This window comes from Panthera tigris, chromosome B2, assembly GCF_018350195.1.
Source record: "Panthera tigris isolate Pti1 chromosome B2, P.tigris_Pti1_mat1.1, whole genome shotgun sequence".
In the NCBI taxonomy this organism is placed as follows: domain Eukaryota; kingdom Metazoa; phylum Chordata; class Mammalia; order Carnivora; family Felidae; genus Panthera; species Panthera tigris.
This window is the reverse complement of record NC_056664.1, coordinates 5,087,855-5,102,372: the sequence shown is the minus strand read 5'-3', so window position 1 is coordinate 5,102,372 and position 14,518 is coordinate 5,087,855. Positions and strand designations below refer to the sequence as shown.

The following is a 14,518-nucleotide window of genomic DNA, read 5'->3' as shown; positions in this document are numbered from 1 at the left end:
CTCTCTCTGCCCCTCCCCTGCTCACACTCTGTCTGTCTCTCTCAAATAAATAAACATTTAAAAAAAATCGTAAACATTTCTTTAAAATACAAATACACTGGGGCGCCTGGCTGGCTCAGTAGGAACAGATTCAACCCTTGATCTCAGGGTCTGTGTTTGAGCCTCACACTGGGTGCAGCAATTACTGAAATAAAATGAACTTTATAAAATACACTTTAAGAAAAATAAATAAAAAATTAAAAATAAAATACAAATACAATGAAAACAAAAAATTACATATAATGGCTTAACAACAAGGTTTATGTTCAGCATGGATTGTAGTCACTATGTGTTTTATTTTTCATTTACTTGGTACCTTCTAACCGCCTGTTTACTGCCTTTTACCTTAAAGCTGATGTATCATTAACATTAATATATGTCTCATATCATTGATTATTAAAATATTACCTTAAAAATAAAAACCCCAGGGCGCATGGCTAGCTCAGTTGGTAGAACGTGCTACTCTTGATCTCAAGGTCAGGAATTCAAGCCCCACACTGGGCGTAGAGCCTATTTAGAAAAATAAAAAATAATAAAACCCCTAATTCAAGCCCCACACTGGGCGTAGAGCCTATTTAGAAAAATAAAAAATAATAAAACCCCTAATTCCGATACATTGTTTGAATCTGGACTTTTTTCCTGCTTTGTTTTTCACCTTTGTGCATGTCTCAGGTAACCTAAAATGTAAATTCAACTACTATTTGAATATGATTCAGCGCTTTTTGAAGAGAATGCAATGAATTGCTATTTGTTACCCCAGGGCAGTTTTCAGAAAAATAAAAATTATCATATAGTAGACAATGTCTGAACTCTGGCTAAAAACCTTGGATGCCCGGGTGGCTTAGTCAGTAAAGCATGTGACTCTTGGTTTCGGCTAGAGTTGTGATCTCACTTGTCGTGAGTTCCAGCCCGGCATCAGGCTCTGCGGGCTCTATAGGTTCTGGGCTGGCAGCACGGAGCCTGCTTGGGATGCTGTCTCTCCTCTCTCTCTCTGCCCCTCCACCACTTGTGCTATCTCTGTCCCTCTCAAAACAAAAGTAAACTTTAAAAAAAAAAACAACTTGGGAATTTAGCTTAGCCTTAATAAATGATACATTGTAAAAAGGTACATGCCATCTCAGTTGGTCCTCTGGATTTTCATTAGCATTTTAATCTGTCATTATTCCATGTTAAATGACTTGGTTTTGTTTTTCTATTACAGTACATTACTGTGTTTCTTTCTTTCTTCTCTTTTCACAATCTGATTATAAATGTTCTTGGGCAAGATACAAACAAACAGCTCTATAATGCACAGCAATGGAGTTTGTGCTTAGCTAGAAGTGGCTAAGAGAGAGATCACAGAAAAATATCCATGATTTTGTTTAAAGTTGTATAATGTAACACTGCAATAAACTGATGGATTTTACAGGAGCCATTATTACTGCATAAAATTAATCCTATCAATACCCAAGGTTTCCTTACTGCAGATAAAACTACAGTATATTTGGATGCCTATAGAAAAATTCTGATTAAACGGCAACCACTTGTAACTTTTGTCCAGATCTCTACAAATTCGTTTTCTCTGAGTGCGTCCTCAGAAACAGTATGAAAGCATACATTTTGCAGACATTCTCAGTAGCTTAGGGGCTGGAGGATCTTCTGTCTCTGGAGAGAGGAGTATTTTCAGAACCTCTCTTTCTACATGTGGACTTTCAGTCAGAAGGTCTGAAGTCTCAGTCTGTCACTGCCTACAGGTCTGAGAGGTTGGCATGTAACTTAGCCTCTCCGTCTTGTGAAGAAGGGAGTGGAAAGCATCTACGTGACAGGGCTACTAAGAGGATTCAGCGGGATGGCATATGTTATTTTAGAGCGGCCGCATCTCACTGAAATATAACATGAGCCACATCCGTAATTACATTGTTTTCAGGTAGCCATATTCTAATAAGTGAAAAAGGGGGGTGCCAGGAGGCTCAGTCGATTCAGTGTCCGACTTCGGCTCAGGTCATGATCTCACGGTTCATGAGTTCGAGCCCCACACTGGGCTCTCTGCTGTCAGCGCAGAGCCCGCTCTGGATCCTCTGCTCCCGCCTCACCCCACCCCTCCTCTGCATATGGGCATGCTCTTTTTTTTCTCTTTCTCTCTCAAGAAGAAACATTTTCTTAAATTTAAAAAGTAAAAAAGAAACCAGTGAAATGAATTTTAACAATACATGCATTTAACTTAATATGTCCAAAGTATCATTTCCACAGGTAATCAATACAAAAAAAATATGGAAATGGCTTACATTCTTTAGTACTAAATCTTTGACATCCAGCATATATTTTACATTATAACATTTCGATGACGACTAGATACATTTCAAGTGTATGACTAGTGGCCACCCAACTAGATAGCACAGGTACAGATGTGAGTTAGTCACATAAACTAGTTTTCATTTAGCAGGCAAAGCAGAAAGGATCTAACCTAAGCTGGTAAAATGGTTGCTTCAGATTCTGGGAACTTCACGATTTTTTCCTAAAATAGGCATCATCTCCTTTGGTATGTTGAATTGAAAAAAAGCAATACTGAACGTATACAGTAAAAGTCTCCCTACACCATTTCAAAACTAAACAATACTATTAGCAACTATAGATTACATTTGGGGAAGTGAGCTTCATGATACTACTGGAAAATCACCAATTCTCTTACTGCTCCTTAGGTTTTTAACTTTGGTGACCTCTAGATTCTGCCTCTCTGGTTTGCTTACCATTTTCATGTGGAAGAGATTTCTTTTCCAGCTTTTTAAGTCTGTTAAGGAACAGCACGAACTTTGCTTTACACCCTACGTAATACAGGCTACCTGAACATTACTTTTTATATACTTTTGAATATATACTTACCCATTTTGAGTCTTTCCAGTGATCCCTTTTCATCACGTGTCTGAGTCAAGAAACTGGTAGCCAGAACTACTATTTTGACTGGCTGGTGTTTCAGTCAAATGATGCCATGCTGGGTCGCCTGGGTGGCTCCGTCGGTTGAGCATCTATCTGCCTCTTGATTTCAGCTCAGGTCATAGTTTCATGGTTTGTGGGTTCCAGCCCTGCATCAGGCTCTGGAAGCCTGCTTGGGATTCTCTTTCTCTCTAAATAAATAAACAAAAAAATGACACCATGTTTGTACTTGGTACTGGTCATCAGAATTCTCACTTTGGAAATCCAGTCTGTTTTCCAATCAATGGACCGTTTCCTTTATGAATTTAGCCTTATTTCTAACCAACAAAGCCAGGACCACATGACTGCTTTGTACCTTGTGAGCTCGGTCAAAAAGACATTGGTGAGACAGGCAGGGGGGCACGTGGGCACGCAGGTGAGAAAGCGCTTCCCGAAGGCGGCTCTGTGCGTGGCTGGTGATATTCCCTGAGAATGCTAATCCCCTGGAAAGTTAAATGGGAAAACAGACTCGTAGTACCGCAGACGTAAACAAAAGACAGAATTTGGCGAACCCAAATGTGTCCACAAGCAGGCTGAGAATTTTGCAGATTAATGAGAAAACAAAGCTAGAGGTGTTGCTAAGGTGTCCCTGCCCCCTAAAACTGCAGTGACGTGTTCCCCCGCCTGGACCGACCCCGGGAGGGTGAGGGGCTGCAGGTCCGCGGCCCCCACCGCACCACAACACGGGAGCCCTCCACACCATTAGGAGTGCAGGAACCAGGGCTGTGCCGACAGGTGAGTCGTGCACTACCTATAGGAGAGCTTGTTCTCCCGGTGTTTTCCGTCTACCGGGGAGAGCTTCTTCCTCCCGCGCACAGGGCACAAAGAAGACCGCATTCCACGCCCAAGGGGCTTCCGAACGGAGGTCGGAAGGCAGCGACCTGGCGGGAGCAAAGACCTCCGAGCGTCCCCACCCCAATCCGCGCTACTCCCACCGCGCAGGCGCGGGAAAGGGTGGGGCCGCCCGGGCGGAGGCGGGAGGCGATTCGCTGGATTCGTCTCGCGTCAACGGGTCACGTGACCATCGCGCCAGCCGGGCGGAGTTCGCAAGCCTTGCCGGGGGCGGGCGCCAGCCACTCCAGCGGCTGCGAGCTCCGTGCGAGGTGTTCCTGCCACGGCCTCCCGCGTCTGCCACGGGGCTTGGGCGCTCCCATCCGGTAAGTGTGAGGGAAGTGGGTACGCGGGGGCCGCTCCCCGACGGCTGCCGGGCGGCGGCGGGGGGTCAGGGTGGCTGCGACCCGGGCGTTGCGGGGGCCGTGGCGGGGGAGGCAGGGCCGGCGGGCGAGGGGCTGCCCCATTGGCTGGGTCGGTTTTGGCGCGCTCCGCCGTCCGCGCTCCCTATTGGTTGGCGGGCGCGTCCCGGACGCGTGCGCCGCGGCGGGAGCTCCGGGTCAGGCCGCCGAGTTGCGGGTCCCCGGCTTCCTTTAGGGCTCTTGGTTGCGGCGCCGTTGGGCACCCGGTGCCGTGAGAGATCCGACTTGCGCGTGCCCGGCTGTCGGGCCAGGCGGAACCCCCACCCTCTGCGGCTCCCTGGCCGGGATCCGAGGGGTCCGCAGCCTGGGCTCCCGGGGGGAGGTCTCTGGACCCTGCGATCCCGGTTTGGTAACCCTGGTGTCTCGGGTCAGTCAGCGTTTCCCACGCCGGAGAGGTAAGGGTGCAGGGTGCTGACCACAGTTTGATAAAGACGCAAAAGATTGCACTTGGTCAGTGACCCTCACCTGTTTTAACCCTGACTCTTACTGAAGCGCATTTTACATCGCAGTTTAGGAGCCAAACAAGGACATTAGACGTTTCAGGAGGCAGTACTTAGGACCTCACACGCTGTGCACTCTGATATCTTCTCGTCTCTTCTGTCCTGTTCTAAACAATGTTCACGACCTAGTGAATGATTCAGGGATCCCAGGCTGCGACCCGCACTTTGAAAATAAACATTGCTCAGGGTAGTGGGTCCCCGCCCGCATTGGCTCAACCTGAAATAGGATAGAAAATAGCATCATACAGTTGGGGATTGTGTGTGTGCTGGGGCACAGGAGGTGTGTCATTGTCAAAGTTGGAAAGCCACTGCACTGAGTAAAGGCACACACCACAGAAGTCAGGGAGATGTATTTGGCTGGTATAGACATGTATCGGGGAGATCTATTTGGCAGGTATAGACCTATCCAGGACCTTCGAAGGTTGGATTTGGAGTGAGTTCTGGCCCTGTGGTCTGGTTAACCACATTGCGTAATCCCTTTATCTTCTCCCTCTTTCTTCCCTCAATGTCTCACTCAGTTCACGGTGGTGGTTAAACATTCCCTACAGATGTAATTATATAATCTCATTTGATTGGATATTAAATCATTACTAACTGCTGGTTACCAGAGCCAATTTTATTACAGCTTAAAGCTGCCTTTGAAACAGCAAAGTTAGAATGCTATTCTTTTTTTTTAAAGTTTGTTTCTTTTGAGAGAGACCCGAGACAGAGCGAGTTAGGGGAGGGGGAGAGAGAGAATCCCAAACAGGCTCTGTGGTGGCGGCACAAAACCATAAGATCCTGACCTGAGCCAAAACCAAGAGTTGGGTGCTTAACCCACTGAGCCATCCGGGGGCCCCTAGAATGCTCTTCTTAAGGATGGACCTGAGCATACCCAAGTACCTGGTGACCGTATTTGCTTCTCTTGGTGACCATTTCTCAGCTCTTTTCTGTATTTAATCCAAGACAGAATAGTGTTTTGTAAAACTGTTTAGAATACATAATTTTCCTGTTGTAACAAGATGTTTCCAACCAGAATTATTTGTGTGTATAATACAGATACTAAGAGTCACTAACTTTAGACACTTTGGTCATCGATAGGGCTGAGTTTGGGTACCGTGAGATGAGATAGTTCCACCATACAGTGGTAGGATTTCTATGGTCGTTAAGTATTTTCAACAACAAAAATCTGCACTCCACCTTCAGGTGCAAACCATTTTCTGCTTATGAATTACTAATCTTTTTTGCTTCACCAGGTGTATCATGAATCCCAATATGAAGCAGAAACATGAAGAAATCAAAGAGAACATAAAGGTATGTGATAGGATCACTTTTGTTTTAGAAAGCATGTGGTTAGAAGTAGTTTGACATAAGTTTAAAAAAATTTTTTTAAGTTTGTTTATCTTGAGAGAGACAGAGAGCACCAGCAGGGGAGGGGCAGAGACAGAAAGAGAGAATCCCAAGCACAGTCAGTGCAGAGCCTGACATGTGACTCGGACTCACAAAACCATGAGATCATGACCAAGCCGAAATCAAAAGTTGGGGACGCTTAACAGGCACCACCCAGGCACTCCTAGTTTGACATAATTTAACAAAATTTAACCTGGCTGTAATTTCTATAAACTTTGAAGTATCGAACTTTTTTAGCCAGAGGACAGGTAACAACAGAGAACCTTGAAAAAATTAATTATGGGGAAAAGTAAGTTTTATGATCCATGAATGTGCTATGTTTTTTCCATTTATTGAGGTTATCTTTAAATTTCTTTCAATACTGTTTTGTAATTTTCAGAGTATTGAGTTTTATGCTCCTTTTGTTTAATTTTTTGCCTAAGTATTTTATTAATGCTATTGTAGATAGAATTGTTTCTTGCATTAAATTTTCTGTGTGCTCATTGCTAGTGTATAGAAAACAGGTGATTTTTATATTTTGAATTTGATGTGTCCTGCAGCCTTGCTGAAATTGTGTATTAGATTTAATAGTTTTTTAGTAGCTTCTTTAGGATTTTCTGTAAGATTGTGTTGCTTTCTTTCCACTCCTACGTTTTCTGAAATGATTTTTATTAAAATCCTTTGTGTCTTTGAGCACAGAGACACATCTTGCATTATATCGTACGTGTTTTCAGAGTACATTATACTCCTTACCATCTAACCTGCTTGTTTTGCTACACTTTTTGAATCCCTGTATAATAGTGTCACTGGAAATCTTATCCCAAATATTTATTCTATAATAATAAGAACAGAGTTTAATTTTGAATTTGTAATTTTGACTGACTTTGCTTTTAAGGTTCTAAATGAATTTACAACTTCACTAGGTTCTGCTGCACAACTTAGCTGCTGAGGATTCCTGAGAATGAGACATCTTCGGGAAATCTATCAGTTTGCAGATTCAAATTAAATAGAGTAAATAAAAGCTTTTCATAAGGGATAGCAGATGCTTGTTAATAGGTGGTTGACCTTGCTTTTGTGTCCTTACATTGTTTTTCTTAATACCGTGCATTGATAATTTGTATAAAAATTTTTAAATACTCAAGAGTCAGTAGTATAATACTCTCAATTGACAATTACCAGGATATTGCCAGTCTTGTTTCATCTACATCCTCATTCACTCCTTGAGTCACCTAATTATTTTGAGGCAAATCCCAGATTTCAGCAGATCCTTCTATTTAAGGAGGAATCTAATGTTTACTAGCTAGAGTAAAACTATCTCGGATATAAAAGGATTAGAGTTCTGGTTGGTTCTGATTCGGCCTCGAAAACTGTGACCTTGGGTGAATTTATTTACTTTTTTAATGTCTGTTTTTGAGGCAATGCGAGAGACAGAGTGCAAGCGGTGGAGGGGCAGGCAGAGACGCAATCTGAAATGGGCTCCAGGCTCTGAGCTGTCAGCACAGAGCTCGACTTGGGGCTCGAACTCATGAACCATGAGATCATGACCTGAGCGGAAGTCGTTTGCTTAACCGACTGAGCCACTCAGGCACCCCTTGGGTAAATTATTTAACATTGCAGCCTCTGTTTACATCTATGTAAAACAAGAAAATTAGACTAAAACTAGATCTGTAAAGGGTGCCAGGGTGGCTCAGTGGTTGAGCATCCGACTTCGGCTTAGGTCATGACCTCATGGTTCATGGGTTTGAGCCCCACGTCTGGCTCTGTGCTGACAGCTCAGAGCCTGGAGCCTGCTTCGGATTCTGTGTCTCCCTCTCTCTCTGTCCCTCCTCTGCTCAAGCTCTGTCCCTGTCTCTTAAAAAAAATAAAACGTTAAATTTTTTTTAAATAAAAATAGATCTGTAAGAGTGAATTATGGTTGCTCATGGATTTCTTACCAGTTGTATGCAAAATTCCCTGTGAGTAGTGCTTTTGTGTGTGTGTTTTTTCTTTTTGAGGGAGAGAGAGAGAAGGGTTCACAGAGTCTTAAATTGATTTATAAAAACATTATGGCCCATTAATGTATAAGAATATTTTGGCTCTAAAGAATCTGTTATTCCAGTGTATAATCTGTATAAAGAAAATGACAATAGCAATATTACATTTTTGGGGCTGGATGCTTAAAGCTTACATGTATAAAAGTTAATCTTGAAAACTCATTTTTTTTCTGACAGTGATTTATCTGGCTTCTTTGGCCATTATAAGTAGCAAGCATTTAAATAAATTAACACCTCCCATTCTTAAGGATCCCAAGTTAGGTTTTCTTCTGTTTGTCTGGGGGCCGGTGACTAATCTATAAAATGACATCTGCAGTGTTGGTGTAATATTTGTTCTCAGAGTGGTTGGCATTTGTTCTTCGGTTAAACAGTGAGATAATGATCAGCGGTAGAAAGTTTACCGTGGGAAAGGCGAGCTCTTGCCATGTGAACTGCAGTATGGAATCGGTAACTTTCTCACGCTGCTTTGGTGTCATGTTCTTGCAGCCCTTGTTCGAGTGTGCACCTTTGTTTGCTAACCCATGGTGGCAGTATAACTAATGATTTTTTGCGAAAACAGGGCTTTCAGGTCAGGAAATCTGTGGGAATCTATTCACATATTTTAAGGAAGGGTATATTTTTTTCAAAACTGGAGCATGGGCGTTTTACAGTACCCTGGCGCCTCCAGCACTGCCATTTTGGCCGTCTCCGGATGAGCAGGCTTGAAGCAAAACTGCTTCTGCAGTCAGGTCCTCTTACAGGTGTATTTGGTTTTGTGTAAAGTACGTTCTTGAAAATTATATTCCTGGGGTGCGTGGGTGGCTCAGTCAGTTGAGCCTCTGACTTTGGCTCAGGTCGTGATCTCATGGTGTGGGAGTTTCAGTTTCAGCCCGCTCCCCATCCTGTGTCTCCCTCTCTCTCTGCCCCTTCCCCCCCCCAGTCTTTCAAAAAAATGAACATTTAAAAAAAAATTACATTCCTTTGGTAAATACATACAAGTGTGTTAGGAAATGTTCACTATTTAACGGAAGTCTGAGATGAATCCTTTTGTTTAGGGAAAGAAGTATTTTGCGGTGTAAATAATTAATCTTTTTCCTCAATTTCCCTCTTCTGTGGGTTTCTACGGTAAATGCTAAGACATCTTTGTGGCAGATCTTTTTAAGAGGGAATACAAGTACTCCCGTTGTACTGGAATTCATCACATACGGTTTGAAGTATTAGAGCTTAGAAATTTTGTTATATTTTTGTTCTAACTAGATGTGATTAGTTGACAAAATGACTGTAATAACAGCATATATTGAAATGGAAGGAGGAATGCTACTCGTGTAGCAAACTCCTCGTGTAGCAAACTCGTGTTTGGGTAATATGAGCCATTCTTAGGATTTTTTCAAACTTTATTATAATTTTAGGGAGATAACACGTTTGCTAGTTGAATAAACCAATGTGTTGCTCATATGCAACATTATAAAATTATATAGAAGAACAGGGGTGCCTGGGTGACTCAGTCGGTTAAGCGTCTGACTTCACTTCAGCTCAGGTCATGATCTCACTGTTGGTGAGTTCGAGCCCCGCGTCGGGCTCTGTGCTGACAGCTCAGAGCCTGGAGCCTGCTTTGGGTTCTGTGTCTCTGCCCCTCCCCCTGCTCACACTCTGTCTTTCTCTCAAAAATAAGCATTAGAAAGAAAAAACAATAAAATTATATAGCAGAACAAATACTAGTGTTCTTAGTGTTTCTTTTTTCCTAAATCATAGCAGGAATAAAAGAGCAACAACCCATATAACAACTCAGTAACCAGATAATAAATTATGTTGACTTCTAGAATAGTCCTGTCCCAAGAAGGACTCTGAAGATGATTCAGCCTTCTGCAGCTGGAGCTCTCGTTGGAAGAGAAAATGAGGTATGTGTTGCTGGGCTGGAATGGGGTTCTGATGAGCCTGCCTTTACAGAGATGTCTAAATCATTGAAACCAGAGTAACAATTGCATGTTTCTCACAGCAGTGATTTGTGTAGTGATGGTTGAGTTTAGAATTGGTATGAATAATTAGTAGGACTGGGATGGTGTAGTAAGTTCTGAGTAGCCAACAGGAGTAATGTTTGACGTTTTGGGAATAAAATGTTAGATTTTATCTATCAGGATAGAATCACTGATGAGGGCTTCTAGACTTTTGCAAGGTTGAAAATAACCTTTCTGTGGCACTCCCGTTATTTAAACAATAAACATGATTTCAGCTAAGCCTTAGACCCAAGCCTAATCTAGTTGCTGCAAATAAGGTTTCTAAAATAACTATACATTTTCGTAGAGTTTTAAAATGTATGATTTTTTAAAAGATCCAAAGATATAAAAAAGATGAGCACTCTATTTTTAATACATACTGACAAAACCGCCCAACTTTCATTCACTAAATCAAAATAAATGAGATTGATGTACGTATTTTCATTATAGTTGGTTAAAGACTTGTCCAAAAGGAAACATTGGAACGACCAGTTAACATCTAAGAATTCCAGCGCTGGAGTTGTTATTGTCCCAGAACATAGTGAAAATAAAGATTTTAGTGGAGTTACTCAGGAAGCATTTGATCTTATGATTGCAGGTATGAAAATATGTATAACTTTTATCTTAAATTTCTTAATAAAGGTAAATATTTGTTGTACAGTTATGAATTCTGCACACAACCTCTTAACCTGGAGACACAATTAGGTATTTTACTCAAATGTTTTGGTAATTTAAAATTTCTTATGGTTGTAAATACACATACACTGTAAGCTTGGGCCGGCCTTACTGTTTGGTAAGATCCAGATGTGGATGGTAGTGATTAATTAAGGGTTATAAAACTTGGAAATCGTCTTTTCAGAAGAAAAGTGTGTAGAGAATGGATTTGAAGAAAGGGATTTGAGTATGTCAGAAAATGAGGGGAGCCAGCAGAAACACGGCAAAGAGAGGGAGCCGGTTGGATCTACTAATTGTTGAATGGCAGTGGAGATCAAAAGGAACCTAGTGATGCTTTATAAATCTTGTGGAAGGATTTGTTTAGTAGAAAAAAGTAGTGTTTTTTTATAGCAGCATGTAACCTTGTCTTCAAGGTCTATATGTAAAACATTCATTTATTTTAGAAAACCCATCCTCTCAATATTGGAAAGAAGTGGCAGAGAAACGGAGGAAGGCTCTCTATGAAGCACTTAAGGAAAATGAGAAAGTATGTACCAAATAGAATTTGTGGCAGTTTTTAACATTCCAGGAGGATTTTCCTTCTATTACTTCACATGTTTGGTTAGAGCGATATAAATTAGCTTTGATGTTGGCCTAAGAAAGGTTTAATTGGAAAGGATTTATGCGTCAGAATTGTGATACAAAAGCAGCTTCCTGTACCGAGAGCTGAAGGCGGTGGTGTGTTAGCAGCTTTCATGCTACGTGTGTCTATCGGATATATACTTGGAGGCGTATGGTCTGGGTTTGTAGCATGGCAGGTGTATGGAATACTGAACTCTACTTATATCGTATAGCTTCATAAAGAGATTGAAGAGAAGGACAATGAAATTGCCCGCCTGAAAAAGGAAAATAAAGAATTGGCGGAAGTAGCAGAACACGTACAGTATATGGCAGAGGTAATCGAGGTAGGTATTTCAATGTTCTCCTGATGCAGAATCATCTGTTACAATGGGACGCAGTAGTGTAATCAGTAAGGGTTTGGGCTCTGGAACCCGATTTCCTGGATGTGAGTCTTAGCTCCCTGCCTCGCACAATAAAGTTTGTTAAATCAGGTAAGTTATTTATCTTGTCGGGCCTTCATTTTCCTCATTTGTAAAATGGGACAATAGTGGGTGCTATATGCTTGGTGTGAAAATAATGAGTTAACAATGATGAAAGTTCAGAGAAGTCCTTGCCCATAATAAGAGCCCAGTGATTGCAGATAATTCTCATGAAGCAACAGAACAGCTATTTTCTTGTAGAAATATAAAGAGATTTATTTACATGTGAAAAATTTATGGAAAATTTTTCTATTTTACAGTTCAAAGTTTTAAACTGGTTTTAATTTAACTTTAATGCCAGTGTGACATTCCAGTCATATATAAAACTGTTAATTGGTGCACTAAATGAGTTTGGTGGTCGTATCTGACTTTTCAATTTGGAAGAAACTAATGTGTTTATAAGAATTAGCCTGCAGGGCACCTGGCTGGCTGTCGGTAGAGCATACATGACTCTTGATCTTGGGGTCATGAGTTCAAGCCCTTCATTGGGTGTAGAGGTTACTTAAAAAAAAAAAAAAAAAAGACTTAGGTTGATAATTGTTATTTTACAGTCTTGAGCTAAAAAAAGGTCTTGGGGAGCCTGGGTGGCTCAGTTGGTTAAGCATTTGACTTTGGCTCAGGTCACGATCTCACAGCTTGTGGGCTGACACCCCGCATCAGGCTGTGTGCTGACAGCCCAGAGCCGGGAGCCTGCTTCTGATTCTGTGTCTCCCTCTCTCTGCCCCTCCCCTGCTCATGCTCGCTCGTGCTCCCTTGCTTGCTCTAGCTCGCTCTCTCTCTCTGTCTCAAAAATAAACATTAAAAAAAAAAAAATAGGTCTCAAACTTACTTGTGTTTGCAAAAAATCATCTTGCTGGTAGGAAGAAAGTTTCTGAAATAAAAGCTTTTCTTGTACCGAATTGCTTACATTTTAAAGCCATGACAGAATTAATGTTTTAAGTTTTCATTTGGAAGTACTGAAATAGCTCACTCTTTTTTTGTAATAGCTTTCTTAACTGCCATTGGTTCACAGCAGACTGGAAATTTAAAAACCTGGTCCTTCACCATAAGTAGCTTGAGAAGTGATTGGAGTTACACTGTGAAAGCATGCCAGTGCTTTAAAAAAAAAAAAAAAAAAAAAAAAAGGGCCAATTTGGGGCACCTGGGGTGGCTCAGTCAGTTAAACATCTGACTTGATTTTGGCTTAGGTCATGATCTTCTGGTTTGTGAATTTGAACCCCTTGTTGGGCTCTGCTGACAGTGTGGAGCCTGCTTGGGATTCTCTCTCCCTGTCTCTCTGCCTCTACTTGCTCACTCACGTGCGCGCGCTCTCTCTCTCTCTCTCTCTCTCTCTCAAAAAAAAAAAATAAACTTGAAAAAAAATGAGCAAATATTAAGTACTGCGACTTTACTGAAATATGGTTTAGCATAGTAGAAGTTTTGATATAACATTTGATTGATTGTAGGTGACTTTAATGGGGAAGCATTATGAAAAGGACCTCATTAGAACATTGAGGGTAAATTATATCAGCATACTGCTAGTGGACTTGACTTGGGCTTTTAAGTATTTACAATAAATTGTTCGTTTATCCTTTTAAAAGAGACTGCATGATGGACCTCTGGATAACTTCGAATCACCAAATAGTCAGGAATTTGATTCTGAAGAGGAAACTGGTGAGGACTCTGAAGTGGAAGATTCAGAAATCGGTACATGTGCTGAAGAAGTTGTATCTTCCTCTACAGATGCAAAACCACATGTGTGAAATTCTCTAATATTTGACTCTCGAGAAATATACTGCCAAAGTTTGCCTCCACTATAGTTCTTTGTAGCAGAACAGACAAATGTATAATGCAAAGTTGGAATCAAAGTTCCTTGTTTGAATCCTGGGACCCTGTTGTATTAAAATACAAATACTATGTATTTTTAATCTACGATGTTTTATGTAAATAGCATTTTCTCAGATGTCAGACACCACTTGTGTATATGATAAATAAACTTCAGTCTCATGTTGAGTGTCGTGTGTACCTTGGAAGAATGAAGTATAAGCCGTCTGTATAGAAAATGTGTCCATTTTTGTGGTTTTTATGTTTTCTGTTCCTCTGCTATCTTGGAGGAAACAAGGAGAAAATGAATTTGTCCCTCTTAATACTGAGATAGTTGAGGTTTTTACTCCCAAATTTGGTTGTACCTCAAGCTCATTGTAGGGACTGTTGGTTTCCAGATGTTCTTACTGGGTACTTTTGATCATTGAGTAGGAGACTTTAGTATCAAAAGCTCCCCACATAGATCAGATCAGCCAGGTAAAGGCTCAACTGCCTGGCATAATCAGACTCTTCTCAGAAGCTTAAAATGGTGATGATCGTGACCATCTTTTGGGGGTTGGAAGGCAGGTGAAATTGCACTTAAGAGATGCAGGGGGACAAAAGGTAAAAGTTCTGAAACTTTCTCTTCACACATTTCACATATGGGATAGTATGGAGTATATATTGAGGAATAAGAGAGTAAGAGATTAAGTTAGAAATTTCCCATAGGTGTTTTGAATGAAGAAAAGGACAAAGGGAATTGTTTATAAAGTATATAGCACTGGGATAGAATGTGTTCTGTGAGAAGCATACACATACCTTCGTGTAGACTGGCAATAAAGAGCACGGTCAAGCCTTAAATGACTG

The 14,518-nt window shown here is 41.3% G+C and overlaps 1 protein-coding gene across 2 annotated transcripts; it reads left to right on the top strand.

Annotated features, from left to right (window-relative positions):
- Positions 1-4,057: 4,057 nt before the first annotated feature.
- GMNN (geminin DNA replication inhibitor) lies at positions 4,058-13,861 on the top strand. Of its 2 annotated transcripts, none has more exons than XM_042985598.1 (7): positions 4,058-4,145; positions 5,977-6,034; positions 9,942-10,019; positions 10,566-10,713; positions 11,234-11,316; positions 11,624-11,734; positions 13,450-13,861. In XM_042985598.1, exons 2-7 carry the CDS (start codon positions 5,984-5,986, stop codon positions 13,609-13,611), a joined length of 633 nt encoding a protein of 210 aa, XP_042841532.1. In that variant the 5' UTR covers positions 4,058-4,145; positions 5,977-5,983; the 3' UTR covers positions 13,612-13,861. The 2 variants fall into 2 exon arrangements, with proteins under 2 accessions (XP_042841532.1, XP_007074484.1); XM_007074422.3 differs by lacking the exon at positions 4,058-4,145 and adding an exon at positions 4,359-4,636.
- The last annotated feature ends 657 nt before the right edge of the window (positions 13,862-14,518 follow it).

Excerpts from the sequence above, each read along its gene's own strand:
- GMNN (XM_042985598.1), top strand. The coding sequence starts at position 5,984 with ATGAATCCCAATATGAAGCAGAAACATGAAGAAATCAAAGAGAACATA. Across the intron at positions 10,020-10,565 it reads TCGTTGGAAGAGAAAATGAG|TTGGTTAAAGACTTGTCCAA; the intron begins GTATGTGTTGCT and ends TTTTCATTATAG. Across the intron at positions 11,317-11,623 it reads CACTTAAGGAAAATGAGAAA|CTTCATAAAGAGATTGAAGA; the intron begins GTATGTACCAAA and ends TATATCGTATAG.